This window comes from Agelaius tricolor, unplaced genomic scaffold (genome assembly GCF_023055355.1).
Source record: "Agelaius tricolor isolate 1412-34295 unplaced genomic scaffold, bAgeTri1.0.p SCAF_24, whole genome shotgun sequence".
Classification (NCBI taxonomy): Eukaryota; Metazoa; Chordata; class Aves; order Passeriformes; family Icteridae; genus Agelaius; species Agelaius tricolor.
In genome coordinates this window covers 7079737-7103193 of record NW_027269284.1, presented here as the reverse complement: position 1 = coordinate 7103193, position 23457 = coordinate 7079737, and the positions used below count along the sequence as shown (strand labels likewise).

The 23457-nt window shown below is 45.5% G+C and overlaps 1 protein-coding gene across 4 annotated transcripts; it reads left to right on the top strand.

Annotated features, from left to right (window-relative positions):
- The first annotated feature begins 1255 nt into the window (after window positions 1-1255).
- Window positions 1256-23310, top strand: MFSD10 (major facilitator superfamily domain containing 10). 4 transcript variants are annotated; one of them, XM_071447369.1, is made up of 13 exons: window positions 1256-1534; window positions 3946-4140; window positions 5299-5395; window positions 8764-8867; window positions 9651-9809; window positions 10957-11145; window positions 15598-15706; window positions 16294-16405; window positions 17590-17698; window positions 19641-19731; window positions 21205-21252; window positions 22146-22235; window positions 22660-23310. In XM_071447369.1, the coding sequence occupies exons 2-13, from the start codon at window positions 3964-3966 to the stop codon at window positions 22665-22667; spliced, it is 1293 nt and encodes a 430-aa protein (XP_071303470.1). In that variant the 5' UTR covers window positions 1256-1534; window positions 3946-3963; the 3' UTR covers window positions 22668-23310. The 4 variants fall into 4 exon arrangements, with proteins under 4 accessions (XP_071303470.1, XP_071303467.1, XP_071303469.1 ...); XM_071447366.1 differs by having other exon boundaries at window positions 1311-1534; window positions 22584-23310; XM_071447368.1 differs by lacking the exon at window positions 1256-1534 and adding an exon at window positions 1546-1796 and having other exon boundaries at window positions 22584-23310.
- The last annotated feature ends 147 nt before the right edge of the window (window positions 23311-23457 follow it).

Below are 23457 nucleotides of genomic sequence, written 5' to 3'. Positions count from 1 at the left end.
AGGTCTGGAGTAGAAAACTAAAATCTTTCATGCAGTCTGAACACTGAGTCTAAAAAATGATGAAGATGCTGTATAGCATTAAATACTTCAAAATATTGACATTAGGGCTAACACTGCTTTTTGGCAATGGAGCAGGGAAGTAAAAGAGTAAATGAGGCGTTACTTCAGTAAAAAAACAAGACTGATATAAGAAAAAGGCAAATGTTAATAAATGTATTCTAGGAACCAAATTTGTTATCTGTCAGATGTGCAAGACTTTAGACTGGAAAGGAGTGAGTAATGACCTATCTAGTAATAGAAACAGTGTGATGTATTTACATGCAGGATTGTATGACATGGTTGACTGCAGTAACACAACTGGGCTCAGTGATCTGCAAAAGCTTTAGGCCAGTAGATTTAATAGCAGGAAGAGCTGTTTTATTTGGTGTCTCAATAGGGCTTTTTAAAATATATCTCAATTCAGATGGTACCCCATCACTTATACACAGTGATAAGCAAGCAGAAGAATACATTTATTTATTTATTTATTTATTTGTTAATTTCAGGTATTAAAGGATTATTCATACTTAGTCCAGAGCACCTCAAAAAAGAATTTTGCCTTGGAATGGAATGCAATTGTGTGATCATTCAAGTTTCTGACTATGTACTGGATATTTCTCACACCAAACCAAGTACATAAAATTCTCAGGTATACATGAGATTAGCAGCTCACTATTTGAGTTAGCCAGTTAGATAACTATTTGATCTAACTGGCATGTTAATCCTGATGTTATGCTTACATAAGCTCCTCCAAGTCTAATCAGCTGGCAATCCATGAGAGATGTCACTGAGTAGAAGGTCTGTGTCCCAGTGCTGATAACTACATTGCCTTCGAGGGAATCAGAAGTCTTTTTAATACCTGTATTAAATTTGCTTTCTACATTTTGCTGGCTGATTCTTACCTGTTTAAGACTGTGGTGATGGATGTGCATAAGTCCACTTGTAACCACATCCTCCCGTTTTAATTAGCAAGTTGGACACCAGACACGCCTGGATAAGGGAAGAGTGCTCCGTGGCACTTATAGTACCACAGCTATTCATGTTCTCCGGGCTAAAAAACTTAGTGTTGAGGGAGAAGTTTGGTTTGGGAACAGAGTTACATCTTTTGCAACTACCTTCTTCTCTTTGTCAGATAGCCCTTATCAACGCCGCAGCTAACTGTATTTATTGCTGCTGTAGCAATAAACGGAACGCCGCTCTCCCCTTGGAACGAGTGTTTCAGGACCTGTGTTTAAGGGCGAAGGCAGGGCTGCGGTGCGAGGTTCGCGGTTCATTTCGAACCGCGGCGCTGCGCTGGCTGCTCAAGCCCCGCCGCGCTCCGCGGAGCCGCTCGGCCGGGCCGGGTCCGTCCTCGGCGGCGCCGGGAGCGGCTCCATCCCCGCCGGAACAGGAAGGCGGCCGGGGCGCCGCGGAGGGCCGGGGAGGAGCCGCCGCCCGCAGCATCCCCGGGGAGGCTCTCGGCGGGCGGGGGCCGCCCGCACAGCCCGGAGCAGCGGTAGGTGCCCGGGGCGGACGGGCGGCGGGAGCGGCGGGGCAGGGCCGGGCGCGGCTCCCCGGGCGGGAGGGACCCCGGGCGCCTGGCGGGAGGGACCCCGCGTCCTCCGCCTCATCTCTGCCGGGCCGCCCCTTCCCTGCCCTGCCCTGCCTTGCCCTGCCCTGGGGAGCTGCGGCTTGTCTCCGTGCCCGGCCGAGCGCCTGCCCTGACCTGAGCCGGGGCTGCGTGAGGGAGGCTGAGGAGCCCTCCCGGGGCTGAGCAGGTAAAGCCGGGCCCCGGAAATTTTACAAGGCGATAAGGTGAGGTAAGAAAACCCCCGAAGGATGAAATTCTGGCTGCTGGCCGATAATAAATCTCAGTTCGGGCAGGGCCGGCTTTGGTGCTGAGCCCTTCCTGGGAGCCACGGCACCAAGCCCCTGCCCTGCGCACAGGGACAGAAGCGAAGAGCCACAGGGGGAGTACCGAGGGCAGGAATGGCTGGGGAGAGCCGGGCAGAGCCAGCGGCTGTGAGGGATTCACATGTGCTCAGGAACAACCTCCCCAAAGCCAGAGCCCTCCCTCTCCCAGCGCGCCTCACACAAGGCAGATGTCGCCGTGGAGGTGAAGTGCTCTGTTTTTGCTGTCAGGATGCCAAGGGCCTGTAAAATGTTGTGTGGTTTCCTGCCTAGCATAAAATTATGGAGAGGTTTGAACAACCAAACCAGTGGAGCACAAAAGCAAAAACGTGCAGTACCTTGGGACATTGCGTAAGGGAAATTGCAACCACGCAGCCAAAACTGGAGCAGAGTGAAAGGTCAGCGCAAGCATCGATGGGTTGGAGCTGCACGGTGGCAGAAATGTTCCTGAGGGAAAGGTGTGAGGGATGTTACCTTTGTAAATAACCCTGGAATAAAGTTCAGCTTGGTCATACAATTCAGTGGATGACTAAAAACTTGTGAGGAAAAACAAGATACAGTCTGCCTCTGTGACCCCACCCCTCAGCTGTTGGCTGGATAGACCTAGGCCCAGAGAGTATTTCTTAAAGGAATGGTTATTTTGGCTCCATGTGCTCTTTTATCATTTGGGTAAGCAAATAATGCTGAATATTTGTAGCGGTGATGATTTGCCATTTTAAATAAAAGGATCTTGAACATAAATCTGCTAAATCAGACCAGTTTGGTTAAGAGCATTATGCCAAGAGTTTAGTAAATGGATTGCAGGTGGCCCCCGTTCCATGTTTATTTACCTCCTGGCAATTGAGCTTTAATAATGCTTCAGTGCCACTAAACTGACTTCATAGGTCAAGAAATGTCACAATAATATTTATTGCTGAGCATGACAAAGTTTTATTGCCTTCAATTAGTGTAGTATCGTTTTCTATGTGCAAGTGCCTTGTGTATATAATATGATATATCTGTCTGGAATATATATTGAGAATAGCTCACTGTTTTCAGTGCTGACTCATCAAAGTCAATGAATGTTTTTGTATTAATTTGCTTTGGATGAAATTCTGTCTCCTTTTTTATTCTTAGTCCAACAAACTTTCAGGGACTTTTGCAGAGGAGGGGGCTGTAAATTTGATTCTTTTATGACTGAGATATCATGTATGTTTTACAATTCTGAAGTTTGCAGTTCCATGGTTTATATATTACTCCTTAATTTTGATTTATGTTGCAAATGAGTTAATTTTGTGGATTGAGACCAACTCCTTTATTTGTTAAAGACTGAACTATATATGATCTGTGCCCTTGTTAAGGGCTTTAAGATAGTTTTGGAGTATTATCAAAGAGAGTTGATAGTTCTGGTATTTCTGACAAAATAAAAATGCTGCCTTACTCATTTGATGCCCCAGGTCAGTAGCTATCATCTGGAGAAAGAAATAAAAGATGAGGTTTAAAAATTTTCTTCTGTTGTTCTTGAGTTGCTCTGTGGGGTTTATCTTGAAGACTGCATTCCTGCAATAGTTAGGAAGTCTGCCTTTTTTTTTTAATTGTTGTTTTGGTCATTTCTAATATACACTGAAGGCATAAATAAACTCTTACTTGGATGTAAATATTTGGAATAGAGTGCCCTTTTGTACCTATTTTACTGTAATGCTGTGTTGAAAACATGTAGGGAAGTCATGTTAGTGTTGCTCACATGTTGACAAACCTCAAATGCTCCTTAGCTCTGTTCTATTTGAGGTGCTCCTATAATAGAGTTTGTTGTTTTATTGCCTTTGTGTCCTGTTCTTGATAGGAGAAAATTTAGTGCTGAGTTAATAGCCAAGACTGGAGGGTTCAGGCTCTTGTTCCCTTGTTCCCAGGTACCTTAATATAGCCAGAACTTATTTTTGTGAAGTCTGTAGAAAGTAGGAATGAATCAGCAAGATACTCTTATGAAAGACCTGCAAAATCTTCCTGTTGACTGGATATAAATGCAATTTTTTTTAGGAGCAGAGCACTGGGAACATGGCCCTGGGAGAGAGAGGAACCAGCAGCAGCAGCAGCTCCAGCAATGACAGGCAGGAACAGAACCATAATCGTGTTATTACAATTGTCTTCCTGGCCCTCTTCATCGACTTGTTGGGATTTGCCCTCATCTTGCCACTCTTTCCTTCCATCCTTGATTATTACAGCCAGACTGAGGTAAGTAACAAGAAAGTCAGCCCACAAAAAGTGTTAGGATCTTGAGGGAGGAATGGAAGAAAAATCACCTGCCTTGGGGCAAACCAAACAGCTGTAGGAAAATTAATAATTACCTGGCACATAGAAATGGTGCATGGACTGAATTTATTAGTCGACCTGCATAAGACTCTCCACCCTTATTTTTTCATTAAAGTGGGAGATTTGTTTTGATAAAAATTCAAGTATTTCTTAGGGACTAGTCCTTGTGGTTACCAATGCTTTTGTGTCTTACACTGATGTCACTGGTGAGGCAGTTCATGATGGATCTGCAGGCTGGGGTTTATTGAAGAACCAAAGAGATGAGAGCTTTTACCCCACCTGAGTATTTCACAAGGTCACTTGCTCCCTCCCCCAGTGTGGAGTTCCATCTCAACTTCCATTCCTAGCAGGGAGCTGGCTGCTCCTCCAGGAACAGAGCAGAAGCTCCTGTTGGATCCTGGCTGTGCAGGTGCTCATTGTTACCCTGCTCAGGTGTTAATGGCATTACTGGCCAAGATGAACATGTTGTTGTGGGAGAATTGTTTTTGCAGCCCACACCTCTGTCTCTCAGCCCCACTCTAGCCCCACTCCAGCTGCAGGCTTTGTCCTTCTTACAACCACATCTCTAACCCAAACCATGGGCTCTGGCCTCCAGGGTCTTCCTCCACTTCCAGTGTATTTCCAATAGCCAAGATCTCCACCTTCTTTTCCAGACCTTCTTCTTTTCAAGTCCTCCTCCTCTTTTTGGGAATCATTCTTTTTTTGCATCATCTTTTCCTTCTGCAAGCTTCTGGTTCTCCCAGGCTAAATATGTGCAGCAGTACAGTGTGTGTCTCATGTTGCCTTTTTAATTGAAAGTTTCAGGGCATGCCTGTTTAATTCAGGATTTAGCAGGTAATGGGCCTGAAGGCTTGAAAAAGTTCAAATTCAGACATTGTCCCACCAAAACATGTACTATCTGCTGTCTGTTAACATTCACAGTTTAAGCTATTTTTGATCAGTGAGGAAATTTTCTCGTGTGGGGAGGAGGAGGGAAGGAATCATCCAACATTGTCTCTAGTTCACATTGTGCCTAGTCCCTGATGCAGTCTTTGAAAATAAACTCTCTTCCTGTTTCTGTTTCCATTATCTGTTTTTCAGGATGGATTCTATTTGTCATTGCAACGTGGGGTAGACTGGTTTGCAGGGATGGCTGGGATACCTCCAGAGAGGAAATACAACAGTGTCTTGTTTGGAGGTAGGGAAACTGAACAGACATGCTAACAGCCAAAAACCACTGTTCTTTCCAAGTTATATGCAATGTTGATGTGAAGAATGACAAGAAATACAAAAAGCATGCTTGCCTGTTATTAGTTCTAGGTTTAAATAACACAGAAAATGTCTCTTAGAGTAGACTATAAATGATTTTGTTTTCAACACACTGATAGCAATGAAGAGTTGGACTGCTCCAACTCTGTCATTTGGAGACACTGAGACAGGCAGGAGGAATGGGATAACAGGAACCTTGTGAAATTCAGTAAGGACAAATTTTAGGTCCTGTCTGTGGGAAAGAGTAGTCCTTGCAATGCTGCAGACTGGACACTCACTGGTGGCCCTGGGGGTCCTGGTGAGCAGCCACCTGAGCATGAGCCAGCCCTGGCAGCAAAGGTGCCAACAGCTCCTGGGATGTGTGTTCAGAATCAGAATCAGTGGATTAAGGGAAGTGATCATCTTGCTCTCCTCAGCACTGGATAGACCATATCTGAATTGCTGCATTCAGCTTTGGTCCCCAGTACAGGGAGGAGTGTCCATGCACTGTGGTGAGTCCAGTGGAGGGTCTGGGGCCCTTGGCTGGTCTGCAGTGAATGGCAGCTTTCCAACACCTGTAGGGAGGTTATGGAGAGCTTGGATCTTCACTGAGGTGTGTGGGAGAAGGAGAGGCTGCAGGTGTAAGTAGAAGCAGGGGAGGTTCAGGTGGGAAATAGGAAGGAACATTCTTCCAGTGAGGATGGTCAGTGGAACAGGCTGCCCAGAGCAGTGTCCATCCTCAGAGATTGTCAAACCCTGGTTGGGTAAGGCCCTGAACAATCTGCTCTGACCTCACAGCTGACCCTATGAGTAGGTGGTTGGAATAGGTGACCTCCAGAGCTCCTTTTTAACCTGAATTATGCTATGATCTTACTCCATTTGTTCTACAGATTGTTACAGAAATACAGGCCTGCTGTTCCTTGTTGTCACACTGCCAGCTGAGGGTCAGCAGCTGCTGTGCTGGGCCCTGGCAGTCCCAGAAATGCCTCTCCCTTCCCAACTGATCTGCACATGATCAGAGATCAATCAGGAGGAAGCCAATAGAAACTTGTGCATTCCAGCCTCCCCCTTGGGCGGGGGGAGTGCAGTGCTGCTTCTAAACCCCATTGGTCTTATTAAAAGCAGCAGAGCCCCTGGATTGCAGGACCCTAAGCATTTTCTCTCTCTAGGACACTGCTGTGGATGAGCTCCAGCAGGAACAATGAGGGAAATATGTCATGGTACACATCAGGGACTCTTGTGGCTTCCTGCCCTCTAGAGAATTGTGAGGAAACTGTGATTTCAGAGTATGAAGATGTGAAGGTGTCTGGGTTCATTTTAGTTAGAACCTGTCAACCCTCTCTTTTTAGAGGGCTGAGGCCTCCCCCAAGATAAGCAAAAGACTTTTAAAATAAACTAAATGAAACAGAAAACTTATTTAAAATCTGTGTGAATGTATTGTTACTATTTAAAGTAGTTTAATTTGGTATAACAGGCATTAGGAAGTTTATAAGCCATTTTCTTCTTTCCCACCGTATCCTTGCAGGCATGTTTTTCTTTCTCTGCTCATTTTTTAGTCAAATTACTGGCTTTGAATGCTAGGAAACAGTTTTCTTTAATCCCTCAGAAGCTGCTTTCTGTCTTCTCTAAGGCTTGACCAGAAGCTTCCTACTTTCAGCTTCTCACCATCTGAGTTGTTTAGACAAGGGGTGGGAACTCCCAGTCGAGTCCAACTTGTTGCTTTTCCTTTTACCTGCCGTGTCCTGCACTCCTGGGAGTGCTGTGTGGAAAGTTTCATTATAGTTGTGATACTAAGCAGAGGCTGCTGCAGCCTTCCTGCAGCCTGTGTTCCTTCACTGCCCTGGTCTGCCACAAGGAGCAGAGGATTGGGAAGGTGCTTGCAAGACCATCTTGTTGTTTCTCCCAGTGCCAGCCATATTTTTAATTTTTCATTAGACTGCAGGCTCTTCAAGGCAGAAACTTCTCTGCCATGTCAGGGCCCTGAGGGCACCAATACTTCTTTGCTGTGCCCAGTCATCAGCCACACACTTTCTGCCCAGTGATTCAGGAGCTGTATTTCAGACTTTGTCTCTGTCCCCATCTCTTGGATGGACCTCAGACTTACCCTGGAGGTGTCTTGTCTCCTAACCAACATCATGGTATTGTTTCCACTCCTTTCTCTGCCCCTGACTCCTGCTGCTCCATCCCTGGAAGGGTGAATTGAACCCTTGCCTTGTGTGGGACTGTCAGTGGGTGCTGTTGGCAGCACCTGCTCTGCCCAGCCCATCAGACTGTGGGGCACCAGGCTGGTGAGGGCACTGCCAGTGCTGTGGTCACCCTCAGCTCCCAGTTCCTTATCCCCTGGGGAGCAGCCCTGGTTTTGCTGCATGCTGGCTTGGAAATATTTGGCATGGAAGGGTGTTTTTACAGTGCTAGAAACACTGTGAAGGGAACTGTGTGTTATGAATTGGCCATGTAAAATTCTGTAAGATTTTTTACCCACTTTTTTTGAGCTGTGAGTTATCACAAGCAGCTCTTCCCAACAAGGTGTTCAGTATCAATATTCTGCCTCCCTCAAAGCTCATGTGAGCAGAACTTCTGGTCTGTCTCTCCTCTGCCTTTTAAAGCTTTGATAGCTGAATGATCTGAAACATATAACCCAGTTTTTCCTTTAGAGAAAAGCTGTGACAGCAAAGCTACTTTTGCCTGCTTGTTGAGAGTGTAGTGCAAATTAATAAGTCTATGAAGCTAGAAATGGCAAGAGAAAAGAGGAATTAAAGATCACAGAAGCTGGAGGCAGATTTCAAAGGACTCTTGGAGTCTGTTGGAATCACTCCTACCTCTTAGGGTGCCTCACTAACAGCAGTGCTTAAGTCCTTCTTTCCATGATAAAAGGAAAGAAAAACTAATTAAGTGTGACAGAATCAGGTTCAAACAATCAAAAAGTCTTAAAAGAACTGTGACTGTTAAAGACTGTGTTATCTCTGCTTTAAGAACAAAAAATGTATGTAGTCAGCCGGGAAACATTGGAGAATCATCATTCCATAATAACCAGTGAGTTTCAAACCCTTTCTCACCAGTGAAGTAACCAGGAATTAATCCAGTTTATGCCTGTTACATCTGGTCTGTGTGTATTTGCTGCCTCACTTAAGTAACAATGCAATGTTGGTGTTCTGAGAGACAAAGCTATTCTTCATAGCTGCTGTTTTACATTTCATGTCAAGTTTTTATCACACACAGTGTGATAGATCTCGAGCAGCTTGTCTCTCTTTGTATTTAAGATGGAGGCAGTAAACCTAATGATTCATATCTTTTTATCTTTTTTTTTTTTTTTTTTAGGTCTGATTGGCTCAATCTTTTCCCTCCTGCAGTTTTTCTCCTCTCCCCTCACTGGTGCAGTGTCAGACCACTGGGGCAGAAGGCCTGTCATCCTGGTGACAGTGGTGAGTGTCACATGCTGATCTTAGTCATGGCATCTCAACACACAGAGGAAGGCACCATGATCTTGTGCTTAGCACAGGAACTGAATTATGACAGTCTCAGTTCAGCTCTAGAATTGAATTTTTGAGATCTGCTGGTTGTTGATGCTTTCTTGCCAAGTCACTTGGCCACGCTTCCAAGTGTGAGTGCTTAAACTGAGCTTCCCAGCCCCAGAACTGTTCATAGGAGACACCAAAATATTTATCTGTTTCTGTCATTTTCCAAAACCCCTTTTCCCTGTGTATGGGAAAATGACTTCAAATGCTCTGTTAACAAATGTTAGACTTAATTCCTCTGTATTTTAGTTCATCAAGTGATTAATGAGGGCTGATCACTTCATGACCTGTTCCATAGATCCTGGGAATGGTTGGTTAGGAAGTTCAGTATAGCACTTCAAGATGCATTTCTTATTTTGAACTCAGATTTCTCTTGAATTTGGAAACAAATGGAGTGGGATGTACAAAAATGTTTTGTACCCAGGACTGGTTTAACTTCCACAGAATTTTGCTCTTCTAATTTTGTTAGAAATATCCCAATTATATGTAGTTTGTATGGACTTGCTTCTACTTCTTTTATATTGCTGTTCAAGACATGGTGCAGTGTCAGTTTATTCAGCCAGTTCTGTTCCATGGGGTTTGGAGCAGCCATTGAAAACAAACAAAAAATGCAAATGTTTGGCTGGGAAGTGGGCAGAAATGACATCAACTTTGCATTGCTTTATAAAGAACCCTTTCTTGCTTCTGCAGATGGGTTTGATAGCCTCATACTCGCTCTGGGCTGCCTCTCGGACTTTTGGCGTTTTTCTTCTCTCCAGGATGATCGGGGGGATAAGCAAAGGGAATGTCAGCCTCTCCACAGCCATCATTGCTGACTTGCACTCTCCAAAAGCACGGAGCAAGGGCATGGTGAGTTACACTTGTAGGGCACATGTCCAGTGCTAATAGGCAACATTTCATTGCTTTTGGGTGCTCAGTATGTGTCATCAGGTGTGTTTTCACTGATCAAGTGCAAACATGACTTTACATTCTACCTTGCTTCTGGAAAGGTGCCAGATCATATTCCTGGGAGCTCTTGGACTTTTGCCAACGACCTTCACCTAACAAATGAAACACAGATGCTCTAGAGATGGGAAAGCTATCTTGTTTCATTGTTAGAACTGTTTCTCCTGCTGGTAACTTTAATTCTGATTATAATAGCTTGGAAATCAAAAGGTCTTATGGCCCAGTTTTGGCAGCTGGAAGCCAATTACAGGGCAACCCCTTTTCCTCACCTTCCCAAGCTGTGGAAGCACAGCAGCACAGCACAGAGTGCTCCTGACTTCTTGCACACTGCACTGGCTTCAGGATCTGAGCTCAGTGGGTGGAGGATGTGACATTTGGCTGACTGAGAAGTAGGAGCAGCTGCCCAATCCACTTCCAGAAGGCAGTGGCCCAGATGGAAACATCCTGCAGGCTGAACCTGGCCTGTGAATTACCAGTTATATCTTTCATCCTATAAAAACCTTACAGGCCCAGGCTTCTCTTAACAGATTGTTATAAGCCACTGCAGAGGACAGCTGCTTCTTGGGAGGGGAAGGCTTTAGATTTCACAGTGATGGCTAATGCATCTTCCAAGCAAATTATCATAATCCTGGGGGGCCAAAATGCATTTTTATTTGTGGAGAGAGGTAGCCTTACAGCACTAGTGAATAAAATGGATCAGGGCCTATTTTTAGGGCCTGAGAGTAAGTCAGTGCAGCAGGGCTCACACCCACATGGCTTGTATTCTTTTCTGTTGCAAAGCAAAGTAGGCATGCTCATGCTGCTTTCTGGGAGGCAAACAGCATCTGACTGAAGCTATTTCCAAGCAGTGATGGGCCATTGCCTGTTCTTGCCACTTCCCTGACTGGACAGAAAACAAAATAGGTTATTTGGAAACAGCAGGCTTTTAATGCTTCATGCTCCCTGCAACCTCAGGATGATTGAGCTCTGTACCTGGTTAATCCAAATAGTTTCAGAACCTGAAAAAACTGGTGTCTAAAACTCTCTGTCTGTGTTCACTTTATCCCTGCAGGCCATGATTGGTGTTGCTTTCTCCCTGGGCTTCACCCTGGGCCCCATGATGGGTGCTTACCTTGCCATGCAGACAGAGAAAGGAGAAGTCTTCTACCTTCGCTCAGCGCTCTCAGCACTCGTGTTTGCTGTGGCTGATTTCATTTTCATCTTCCTCCTTCTTCCAGAGACACTTCCCAAGGAAAAACGGGTAAATGGACCATCAGTCTCAAGATCTGGTTTTTCTGTAAAAATAGGATTTGAAAATGGTTGAAATACCGGAAACAGCAAAGAACAGGCTTAGCCAGTGTCTCAGAAATGTAGCTCGTTCCTGGGTTAGGATTATTATTAATGCTGGTGTCAAAGCAGTTGGATGATCATAGAATCATAGAATATTTTGGGTGTGAAGGTGGTTAAAGATCACCTATTTCCAACCCCCCTGACACAGGCAGGGACACCTTCCATTAGACCAGATTGATCAAAACCTCATCCAACTTGACCTTGGACACTTCCAGGGATGGTCCCATTTCCTAGCCCAGTGCAATTAAAGATCTTTATAATTAACATGACTGCTTCATTGCTGGTTTTGGTGTGTTAGGTTTAAATTTCTCAAAACCTCATGTGAACCTGGGAGAGACTGTGAAATTTAAACTATGACCACAAGGATTCCTTGGGGGAGAATTTCAGCGAATCATAAAAGTAAATGCATCAGAGACTGGATTTTCTTTCATTCATCCAGTATATGTTAGAAGTTTTCTTACCTATTATATTGTATTTTCTTGAATATTTTGAATGCTAAAATAGCAAATTACTTTTTTTCTGAGCTGCTCTGTCTTCTACAGATAGAAAATACCTACATGTGCTAAAATTCAGTGACTGATTGGATTTGTGGGGCCAAACATTTATTAATATTAGGATTAAATATTGTATGGTTGGACACTGCTTAGTCTCTTAGAACAGTCTCCTTTGCAGAATGAGAGAGGTGGAATTTGGCCCTGGGTAGCTGCACTTGATTTGAGGCTTTCACTGATTGGGTCTTTGCTGTGATCCCTGGTTTCTAGCAGCACTCAGCTTTTGGAGGGTGCTTGGTCTCTGGATAGCCAAACCCATTTGACACAGAGAATTGTTCAGGAAACTTTGATTTGCAATGATCCTACCAGGACAAAACTTTGCACCTTCCCTGAGTGTTTCCCAGCAGGTTGTGTCCCATGTGAAATCTGTTCCTCACACTGTGTTCCCAAGCACTACAGCTATGTTATTTTCTTTTAACAACTCTTCCATGTGTCATCTGTTCCTCTTTCCTATTTGGCTGTTCCTAAACCTTCCAGATAAAGTCCTGCTCTTAGTTAAAGCTGCACACTCCAGGAAGGTGGCAACGTGGTGATGTAGGGAAGTGCTGCAGAGCAATCTGTATTCTATAAACAATTTCTCCTTTGCTGTGGAGTGGTTAAATGGCTGCAGTGCCTTTTGGGAACATGTGATGACTGAATAGATCCCTCCCCCTTTTATTATCCTCTTGCAAGTTCTGACCAGCTGCTCTGTATTAGCCAGCACCATTGTGAATTTTGGAAGGGAAAGGAGCTCTCTGTCACTGCTTTTTGGGGCTCTGTCCCTGTACAGCAGTGGGTGCTGCAATGGAAGCTGCTCAGAGCCAGGTCCCTGTCACACCAAGTGCACAGAGAGTTTGGCTGCTCAGGACAGGGTGGTGTGGGGCTTCTTGTGCTCGTGTGCTGTCAGTCTCCATCTGGGAAGGGGTCCGTGTGTTCCAGCATATTTGTCATTTCAGTTATTAGGCTGCTCTGCTCTCTTCTTTGGTAACTCCTTCCACTCTCTGAGTAGTTTTCTTGGCCTGTGGATGACAGAGGAAAGGCAGGTATGTTGGCTGCCTTTCTGGAACTTGGCTGGGCTGAGCTGCAGCAGGTGCTCTCACAGGTATAGCAGTGGAATGTGTTGGAAGGACAAAGCTGTAAAAAGAGGGGAAATCATCATGATAAATGGTAGGAGGATGTGCCAGTGGGATCAGACATCTGTTTCCTTGAAGTTTGCTGTGTTCTCATTATAGCCTTGTTTCTCTATCAGTCTGCTTTTCACAGGATAGAGTGTTTCATATTGATTCATGTTGAAATTAACTTGTAGGAAGGGAAAATGGAGGGGGATGGGAAACAAGGACATGTTTTCATACAAAGAGAACAGCATTTTTACTCTCTTCCTTCCTCTTTTTGTCAGCTGTTCCATGAGCTGATCAGGTCAAGAGAGTCATACTGGCCTTATGGTAGCCAAAGCAGCTCCTGCTGTGACCTGACTGGGAGAAGGGAAGAACAGGAAGGTCTCTAGTGGAATCTGTCCCCTTGAAGAGCTTTTGTGTTAGTTCTTAGCTAAGCCAGCCATGAGCAAGGCTGCCTAGCTGGAGGGAGAGTCTTACAGCTCTCTTTTTCTGGACTGTGTGTAGGGCTGTGCAGTGTCAGTAGCAGACTTGTGGAAAGACAAAGCTGTGCTCTGTGCACACTAAACACATCTGGTTTGGGAGCTGAGGCTGCAGCTTGGCAGGCCCAGGCTGCAGTCCTGATGTAGACTGACCCTGCCTTCCACACCTGTTACTGCATTAGAGGAAAACAGAATGAGCAGAGACACTCTGGAAAATGCCTGCCATTCATGGTGACTTTGGGGATGATCATGAAGTAAAATTGAGCAATTATGGGATAATGAATCATAATCACAGAAATTAATTACAAGTTAGATGTTGCAGAGTTTGAACCTGTGAAAAAACTCAACTTCATGCAGCTGCTGACACTGACTGAAATTGGCAGTGTATACTTTTTGGGGGATGGTGAAATTCTTTAGCCAGTTTTAGGACAATGCTTTCATTGTGGATCAGTAGATGAAATAATTTCTAGACCACTGTTTTTATGGCAAAGATAGGAGAAATTGAAAAAAAAATTATGTGTGCACACACAAACACACCTACATTAAAAAATCAAATAGGTGTATATATTTCATAAAACACTTATGATTTTAAACATGTGCAAATACAATGTATTGTAATTGGACAAAACTAAAATGAGCCTTGTGCAAAGCTGCTTGGCATCCTGTCTGACATGGGTGATAATTCAAAACAGGTACAAGCTACAGGGTATTTTTGTTACTGGCAAAGATGCTTGCAGGGAGTTGCTTGTGCCCAGATTCTCTGTGCTGGGGTGCAAACCCCATCCTACCAACACATGCAGGAACTGGGGATTGCCACAGGCCAGCTTCAGGAAATCCTCTCAGACCTCTCAACAGGGTGAGCAAACTTTTTGGGTGTGTCTGTACTGTGTGCAATACATGCAGTGGGAGGGAGAATATCCCAATATTTTCTGTGTGAATCAGCAGCTTCATGGCTCCAGGCCAGCCCAGCCTATTGAACTGGTTGCTGTTGTGAGACTCATGGGCTCCAGACTCTGCTGTTGGGTACTCAGAAGCTCTGACTATCAAAACAAGAGAGGTCCTTAATACCATATTGAAGGTTGATTTGTTTGCAGCTTCATTAAATCCAGCCCATAATGAGTCCCCAGGTCATGCACTGAGATTAAATTCCTCTGATGATCTGACCTTTGATCTCTGCCCTCAAAGAGAGAGTAGCTCCCTCCCTCCCTATCTGGGAAGAGAAGAAAACTCCTTAAATAAAGCCTGTGCAGTGCCTTGAAGGCATGAAATACTCCATGTGATTATTCAGGATTCTTGAGGGTCTGTGACTGTTGTGTAAAGTGACAGGCTAAGTTCTACTCAAAAAAAAAGTTTTCCTAATAATGCAGGATTTATATTAATTTGATTTCTAATTATTGATCATTCTAATCTGATTTCTAATCATTCTGACATTGTTTCTTTTTGTGTTTTCTTTAATTTTCTGTATTTTAGAATTTAAAAAACAAGAATAAAAATGTAAATTATCTACAGATGAAAGAATAAGCATTAGATGGAAGAATAAGTGCCTGTGGGTAAGGAGCAGGAAGAGTGCCACTAGGTACATAATTAGGTTGAGATGGACACAGTACAAGGCCCAGAAGTGTTACAAAATAAATCTTCCTCTTTAAAAAGCCACCCATTGTGGCCAAGCAGAATCTCCTTGGAAATTCCTCTAAAATATTTTCAAAGAATCTCTGTAAAAATTATATTTTCTTTCTCTTCCCCAGGAGGTGTCACTGGCTGGCTAAAATAGCAGCCAGAACCAAAACAGACCAGTGTTTGATGTGCTGCACATACTGCTCTCAGATTTGTAGCACAAGAGCAAATCCTCAGCTGCCTGTGAGCTTGCAGACAGATGTGCCATTATTTTCCCAGTAAATGTTCTTTGGACATGAGTGATGATGCAAAAGGTGAACCAAATAAAGCCACCTTCAAGGCTGTGGAGAACAAGCCACTTCTGCTTTGTAGGAACCCAGAGAGGAATTTGTGTCTCCAGTGAAAGGTGCTGTCAGGGCTGCACCTTTCAATTCAGTCACTGGCGCCAGCTGTGAGTTCAGAAAGTCTGGGTTGTTATTGGGCCACTCAAATTCCAGTGCCACGTGCTTTGTTTCATCTCAGATGATTTGTGTAGGTGTAGAGGCACATTTGGTGGTTCCTGTCAGTTCCTAGTAGTGATTATTGCATTAGGGTTTTAAATAAACCTCTTTGTGTCTTTGATCAGGTCCCTTCTGTGACATCTGGAGTGCAGGCAGCAGTTGACTTGCTCAGTCCTTTGGCTTTATTTCAGTTCTCTGCAGTCACCCGAGGAAAGGAGTCCCCCTCAGAGCAGAGTAAGTGTCAGGTGGCTTTTTCCAGTAACACTCTGTGTGTGCCATTGGCCTCTAGTGAAAACTGTACTCAAACCATTCTAGAAGCAGGGCTCTGTTTACTCATTCAAAGCCCACCTCAGTATCTTGTGAACAGGCAATCAGAAGTTCCACTGGACCTTGGTCCTTTTATTCCCAAAATAAGGTTTTGAAGATGAGTGCTTTGAAGATTTCTGACTTGATATTTGTGTTTTCCTCAGCCACTGGCTGCAGTAAGTGAAGTGATTTAAAGATAGATCAAGGCATGAGCAAGGGAGATGTGAGTTTGCTTATTCAGGCTGCACACCAGGAACTTCAGACTAGAATTTTGTTTCTCAATTCACAACTTGGAGATGTAGGATTCTCTACATCTCTTAGGACTCCTTTTGTGGCATGTCTGATATGGATATTTAAAATGAGCATCTGAGGTGAGATCATTTCCCTGTACAGTTGATAAATGCTGCTCTTATATTATGGTTTTATTGTCAAGCTTTGCTTGGAAAACATCACCATGTTTTTCTCCCCTCCTCCCACCCCCTTGGTGTTTGTTTGGGTTTTTTTGTTTTTTTCAGATCTTCAGAATCTCAAAATTTTGGGCCTGGCCTACTTTCTGTACCTCTTTCTGTTTTCTGGCTTGGAGTACACACTGAGTTTTCTCACTCACCAGAGATTCCACTTCAGCAGGTATTCAATAAATGTTGTATATTTGACTAGGATATTTTCCAAAATATTTTAGTTTAAGGTCTCTTCATGTATTTTCAAGAGAGGCTTTCAAACACAGCCATCCCTGTGTTTGGTGGTATTTGGGCTTTGTAAGAAGAATTGATGAAATATGGGCACGATTTTTATCATGAATGAAGTACTCCATAAATACCCAAGATTAAATTTAAGCTCCTGAAATAGGTATAGTTGTGTTAGTTGTATTGACTATAGTAAAACCTTTTCTTGCTCAAAGAGTTTTTAGATATCAGGACAAAACTTGAAGCTTGAAGAGGCAAAGGACAGGGAGATATCTGTGTGCTGATATTTGCTCATCAGCAAATTCTGCATGGCATATGGTGTGCAGTCATGTCACAGAGCCTGATTTCCTGTAGTCAACCAGCAGACAAGAAAGAACAGAATCCTCCAACAGCTCAGCTTGAAATACTTTTTCTGCCAGCTCATAGGAAAAATTCCAGCCAGGAATGTGAACCTGCAATTTGATTCCTGTGCATGTCCTTCCCTTTGAGTAATTCTCAGGGGGTTGTCTCATCTTTCCCTGTCTGTCTTTCATTACAGTTTGTGGTTTAACCAATCCATGTGTGTCAAGGAGAGGTTTTGTAGTGCTCTGTGCTCTGCTGTGTCCTGTGCATTCAGGGCAGCCCTCAGTGAGCTGCAGAATTCCACATAATTCAGTCAGTGAGAGAGGGGAAAGGGAAAGTTGAAGAAAATGGAAGGGTGGAGGGAGTGACGTCTCAGACTTCCCAGTGTGACACCAGATCACCAGCACACTGTGCCCTGCTGACCTCCATCAAACCCTCCATGAGCTGCACCTTGGAAACCAGCATCTCCCATGCCCGTGGCACAGCTGTTCACAGCACATTCACACTCACTGTGTGCTGAGTCTTTGTGGGCAGCCCAGGAACCCTGACCTACCCCACAGCAGCCCAGAGGTGGCTGCAGCACCTGCCAGCTTTGTCCCACCTTGCAATCAGAGCTCGGAGTTTTCCCTCCTTGCTCTCTGCTTGCCGAGGCAGCGCTGAGAGAGCCCCGAGGGCTTTTTGTGTTTTTTGTGTCCCTTGCTCAGGGGGGGTTGCCCGGAGTGGTGAATCCCAGGCTGGAATGCTCCGTGCCTGACTCTGTTCTCTGTGCTTCTGCCTCCCTTCCAGCATGCAGCAGGGCAAGATGTTTTTCTTTATTGGAATAACAATGGCTGTGATCCAGGGAGGCTATGCTCGCCGAATCAAGCCAGGAAATGAAATCAGAGCTGTAAAAAGGGTAAAAAAAAAATCAATATTTCTTTTTCTTTCTCCCCCCACAAATCTGATATGTTAATTTTCAGTCTGAAGTGCAGTGAAGGGTAATTGGAGGTTATAACTGTATTTGTCCAATCAAAAGAAATTTCTGTTTCATCTATCCAGCTAAATGACTTCTCAAAACTGGTTGTTGGGCACTTATCTGTCTAACTAAACTTTGGAACATAAGAGCTCTTCCTTATGATATGAGCAACAGTACTATTGAAACTTTGTGTTCTTCATATTTAATTGCAGTAAGGAATGAGAACAGATTGTCCATCTGTGCAGGTTAGGTAGAATACTGTGAAGAGTAGCTTTATTTCAGTGATTTCTCTTGCAGTGCAGAAACTACTAAAGCTGCTTCAGGGCTGATCTCTGACTTTCTTTCTGGGAAATTATTTTCAATCTGGCTATCTTTGTGCTTGACAGGCTTTCCCTGGAGTACATTTCACTGCTGGGCAGGGAGAAATAGATTCTTTTTCCAATCTTTGGTTTGTGTTCATCAGTATTACATGTAACAAAAGCATGTATCAGTGTTCAGACTGAGGTTTCACTGACAGAAGGGTACATTCCTTTGTTTTGCTTGGCTCTTTCCTCACACACACACTGCAGCTGCTGTGCTGGGATGACAGGGAGCAGCTCCCTGCAGTTCATGCAGCTCTGGGCACAGTAGATGTGTCCTTTACATTTGTGTGTGGAACAAACAAAGCACTACCTTGGCTCCTTGGCAATTGGTTTGCCTGGACTGTTAGAGCCTTGATTAATGTATTTTACATTATTTTGAGGCCTGTGTGATATCAGTGGTGGCAGGGTAGATTTCCAAACCACTGCATTCCAGTGAATTGACTCAGCTTCTTCTAAAGTGATTTCTGCTGGTGAAACAATCTCCACCCTGGTCCCTGGCAGGCAAACATTGATGTCAGGCTGCTGGTGTCACGTTTCCCTGTGGATGAACATCAGCTGTGCTGCTTCATCCTCCTCATCAGCTTCCCCCCTGTGCTCTGCCAGCCTGGCACTGCACTGCCCTTGCTGTGTTTGCTGGCACTGCACTGCCCTTTGCTCCTCTCATTTTTACCCTCCTTCCTCAGCCCTGCACCAGGACTGCAGTCACCTCAGACACGCATTTGCTGGGCTGATGGCTCCTCAGGAACACCCCCCAGCCCTGGGGCACTCTTCTCCGGGGATGCCCGTGGGTTTTGTGGGAATTCCCCCTTTTGCTGAAGCGATTCTGGCACTTTGTGAATCTGCACCATATGGCAGAAGTGGCCTCTCTTAGCACAGTGGTTACAGTAGCTCATTTACCACTGAATCTTCAAAATGAGGCACTCAGTGGCAGTGAATACCCTCCTTTATCACACACAAAGCAGATCTGAGCGGTCTTTTCTGCAGGAGCTCTAAGCAAGGGAGACATCACAGGGAAATGGAAGTCCAGCTCTTAGAGGAGATGAAGAATGCTTTTTATTTTGGGGGTTTGAATTTTAGATGCACCCTCTTCCCCCTTTTTTCCTCTTGGCTACAGAAACCTGAAGGCTAAAGGTAAAATCAGCCAATAACGCTGTGAAAAAGCAGAGGAGCTGTAGTCCTGCTGCACAGAAGCTTTTTCTTCTCTTGTGCCAGCTCAGGAGATGAAGAGTTAAAGCCAGGTTAACACAGAACAAGAGGAAATATCCCCTCAAAAGGGCAGATGTGTAGAAAGAGAACTTGCATGTGGTGTGCAATCATGTGATAGTGAGAGGGAACAGAAAAGTTCATTGTGGTGGTCTGTGACCATCCAGGTGACTTTGAAGTGTCTGCTTGGGAAGAAAGAGCTTTCTGCTTGTGACTTGTGTGCTGTCCCATCCCCGGAAGGGAACTGGCAGGACACCTCGAGCTGGGCTTTAACAAGCGCGGCTCAGCTGTAACCGTGTGACTCATTCCTTTTGCAGGCTATTGTGCTGCTGATTCCAGCGTTCCTGTTAATTGGATGGGCTGCAAATGTGGCCGTGCTGAGTGCTGGACTGTTGCTGTACTCCTTCGGTGAGCTGTTCAAACGGCACTGCAAGCTAAGCACAAATGATTTTCCTTCATGTATTTATTCACACTGTTAAAGATGCACTTCTAATTTCAAACTACAAGTAACAGAAAGTTGACACTTGGATTTATGAAGTACGGATGAAACAGTGTCTGGGGTTTTGTATCACAGGAAGTTGTCATGGAGGTATCTGGAAGCATCCCCAGTGCTCCTGTTGTCCTGTCTCACTGTGGAGCTCTTGGGGATTTTTTTTTTAACCCCCTCTTAGCAGACCTAGAAGCAAAGTATGCACTAAATAGCTCAGCTCAGGAAAAAAAGCAAGACAGGGAACCTTTGTACCTGAGTGGTGCTGCATTATTTCTGAGGCTGGAGACCTGCACACTCTGAGGGTGTTCAGAGAGAGGGTCAGATGTTTTCAGTGTTTGCAAAATTCTGTTCTGCCAACCTAAGCTGTTGTTCAGGGAAACAGTCATGAATGAAGTTGGATCCACCTATTGGATGTCCAAAAAGAGATTCAGGTATTACCAATGCTGCTAACTATTGTTTAAGCAGTTCCATAGATTACTTATTACAGAAGTGGAGTTCTCTTTTGCATGGTACAGCTTGATTTAGGAGTAAACTCTAAACCACAAAATGTACTTATTGAGCCTATTATTTGTCTGGGGCCAGCTGTGTGTCTGACAGGTGAGGAGTGATAGGGGGTGTTCATTATGTGTAACCATATTTGAGTCTTCCCTGGCCCCTTCCTGTGCAGGCTCCATCTCCTCCCAGTTAAGCCAGCTAGAAATGCCCCTGGGGTGCTTCTCTTCTTCTCTTCCTCCCTCTGCCCAGCAGTTGGGGCACCTGCAGTGAAATCAACCTTGATCATTCCTGCTCCTCCCTTCCCCTTCCCTTTCCCTGCTTTATATGTTTGAGGCACTTTTTTCTTGGCAGAAAAAGCCCCTATTTCAGTAAGAAGGCAGTGATTGCTGAACAACTCTTGGCTTTTTTGTCCAAAAAACTTTGTAACGTTTTCCTCTTGGATGTGACTTTCCCAAGAGAGGCTGTAGCTGCCTCTCCTCCCTGAGTCCAGTGCCCTGCCTGCACAGGGACAGTGTCACTCGGTACAGCCACCTCACTGTCTGTTTGGAATAGAGCAATTCCCTGCTCCACCTGATAAGAGCACAGTGATTTGGGAAGCTGCCAGCTGGCTGATCTGCCCTGTCCATCCCTGTCCCGAGGGCCCACACAATGAGGGATGCTAATGTGAAACATCTGCTTGGAGCACTCCCAGCTCTGGGCTCTTCCTGCAGGTTGCCTTGGAGGGGGTGTTCCCATCACTGACCTGGATTAAACCTGGTGACTCAGTGGGGGTAGAGTGCCCAGAGCTCAGCATATTTCTCTGCAGCAGTAACGAGTTTGGGCCACATGTTTGTCACTGTTCTTGTCTGTTCTGAGCTCTGCTGTTCACTGACAGTCTCTTCTGTGGATTTTTCCAGCTGCAGCCATTGTTATCCCATGTTTGTCAGCAGTGGTGTCAGGCTATGGTGAGTGTCCTTCCTGCTCTGACCTTTGTATTGACTTGGCTCAAATTGCACAGAACTGACCTTGAGTTGAGTGAAGCATCAACAGGAACAGTTGTGGATCCCTCTGCAGAGGAGCACAGGAACCAGCCCATGGCTCATACCTGTTCATAACTGATAATTCCAGCACTAACAGCAATGATCTGGTCAGTGACCATCAATATCACACTGGAATTTTGTGCTGTGTAACACAGCTCAGTCCAGTGTGATGGGGAAACTGCAGCGACCTCATTGCTGGTGGTGATGAAGAAGTGGGCAAAGGCCACAAACAGCACTGAGGAGGGACCAGTCTGGGCTCTCTGAAAAGGTCACCAGCCATCCCTGCCAGCAGTGAAATAATTTCTTGCTGATTCCTTAGAAAAGACCTTCAGAGGAACCTTCTGAAGCCTGGCAGGGTTGCTCTGTTACCTTGTAAAGCAGATGTAGCTGTGGTGCCATCTGTGGATAACACAGCTTTGGGTCAGCTGGGGGCCAGGACTGCAGCGCTTGCTGAGGTGAAAAGGAAGGTTTTGCTCAGTAAGGTCATGTTTATGTTGCTCTTATTTAACTTGCAGCCACAGTTCTGTGCTTATTGTACACCTGGGCCTTCTCAGAAAATCTCGTGTACAATGTGAAGTTTTTGTTTTGATAGACTTGGGGGGTTTTGGGAACGTGCACTGCAAATTGTCCCGGTCAAGCACTCGTGCCAGGCTCTGGTGTTTATGCAGTTGTGAGGCCTTGGTGGAGGGCAAGGGCAGGCTGGGGACTGGGTGAGAAGTGATGGGAGGGGGAGATGCAGGTGGGAAATGCCCCAAAGAACAAAGCTCCCAGAGCTGCAGCCGTGCCCAGACCCACAGTGTCACACTCTGCTTGCACAGGCACTGCCAGCCAGAAGGGACGAGTCATGGGCATCCTGAGGAGCCTGGGCGCCCTGGCCAGAGCCCTGGGACCCGTCCTGGCAGCTGCAGGTGAGTGTGGCCTCGGGCTCCTTCCTCTTCTTGGCACCTGACAGCCCAGCTGGGGCAGAAGGGGCAGAGGTACCCCCTGCATGGGGTCAGAGCCCCTGAGCATTTCAGGGTGAGGGGACAGAGGAAGGGAAGAAGCCTCAGAGCTTGAACTTGGGCTGATGTTAACACCAAGCAAGCCAGAGGCTGTTTGCTGAGTGCAGCCATGTGCTGAGCTCCTGGCACCCTCTGGCTCCCCCCAGGGTCAGTAGTTCTGTTCAGCTGGGCAGGTACTGTGTGAGCACAAAGCTTTCACAGGGGCATTCTGCAAGGACAAGCACACTAACAAGATGAATTCCCTTTCTTTTGCAGTTTACTGGCTGGCTGGGGCAGAGATTTGCTTCACTGTCTGTGGTGCTTTTTTCCTTGTCCCCTTGGCTCTACTCAGGTCTATAAAACAGCAGACAAAGGAGGAGTAGGAAGGAACCACAAAACCATCACCAGCTTCTGAGGACCTCTGCAAGACCTAACTCTTGGCACCTGACTCTGCTGAGCAACAGGAAGATTTTGATCTTCTGGAAGGAGATACATGACGAGCATTTGCAGCACCAACACACAGCAGTTCTGTTTAAGGTGGCCTCCCAGCCAGCTGCGTTAGCTTTGCAAACAGAGAAACACCAAACAAACAAAACCAGACACACACACCCTGACCAAGAGCTGAGAAAGGCATTAAGAGAAGCAGAGCCAGCACAAGAGCAGCAGGCCTGGAGCCCTCCCCACTCCCCAGGTGCTGTTGCACACAGGGCTCTGCAGGGGCTGGGCTGGCACAGAACAACCCCTCAGGACCATTCTGATGGGGTTTTGTACAAGTGGTACCAGAGCTCTGCAAATGCTGCATCCACACCTGCAAACGTGATGGTCAAACAAAAGCAGAAGCACACTACAGGCTGCCTGCTACCTCACTGGTACTTTGGCACAGGTGGACTGTTTTTAATATACAATTAATTTGGAGACATGTTTTATATTTCTAATACTGTGGGATGTTTTTGATGACCAAGCCCTGTTCTTTTTGCATTACAATAAAGGGTTACATTGAACACTCCTGTGGTCAGTTCATTACAGTTGTTACCCCCTCTGAACTGAACATCCCTGTCTGGCTGAGGCACAAAGGGTCAGGATTTTACCCAAGGTGCCAAAGGCCTCCTTGAGGGAGCCAGCCATGGATGACAGTGCCATGCTGACCCAG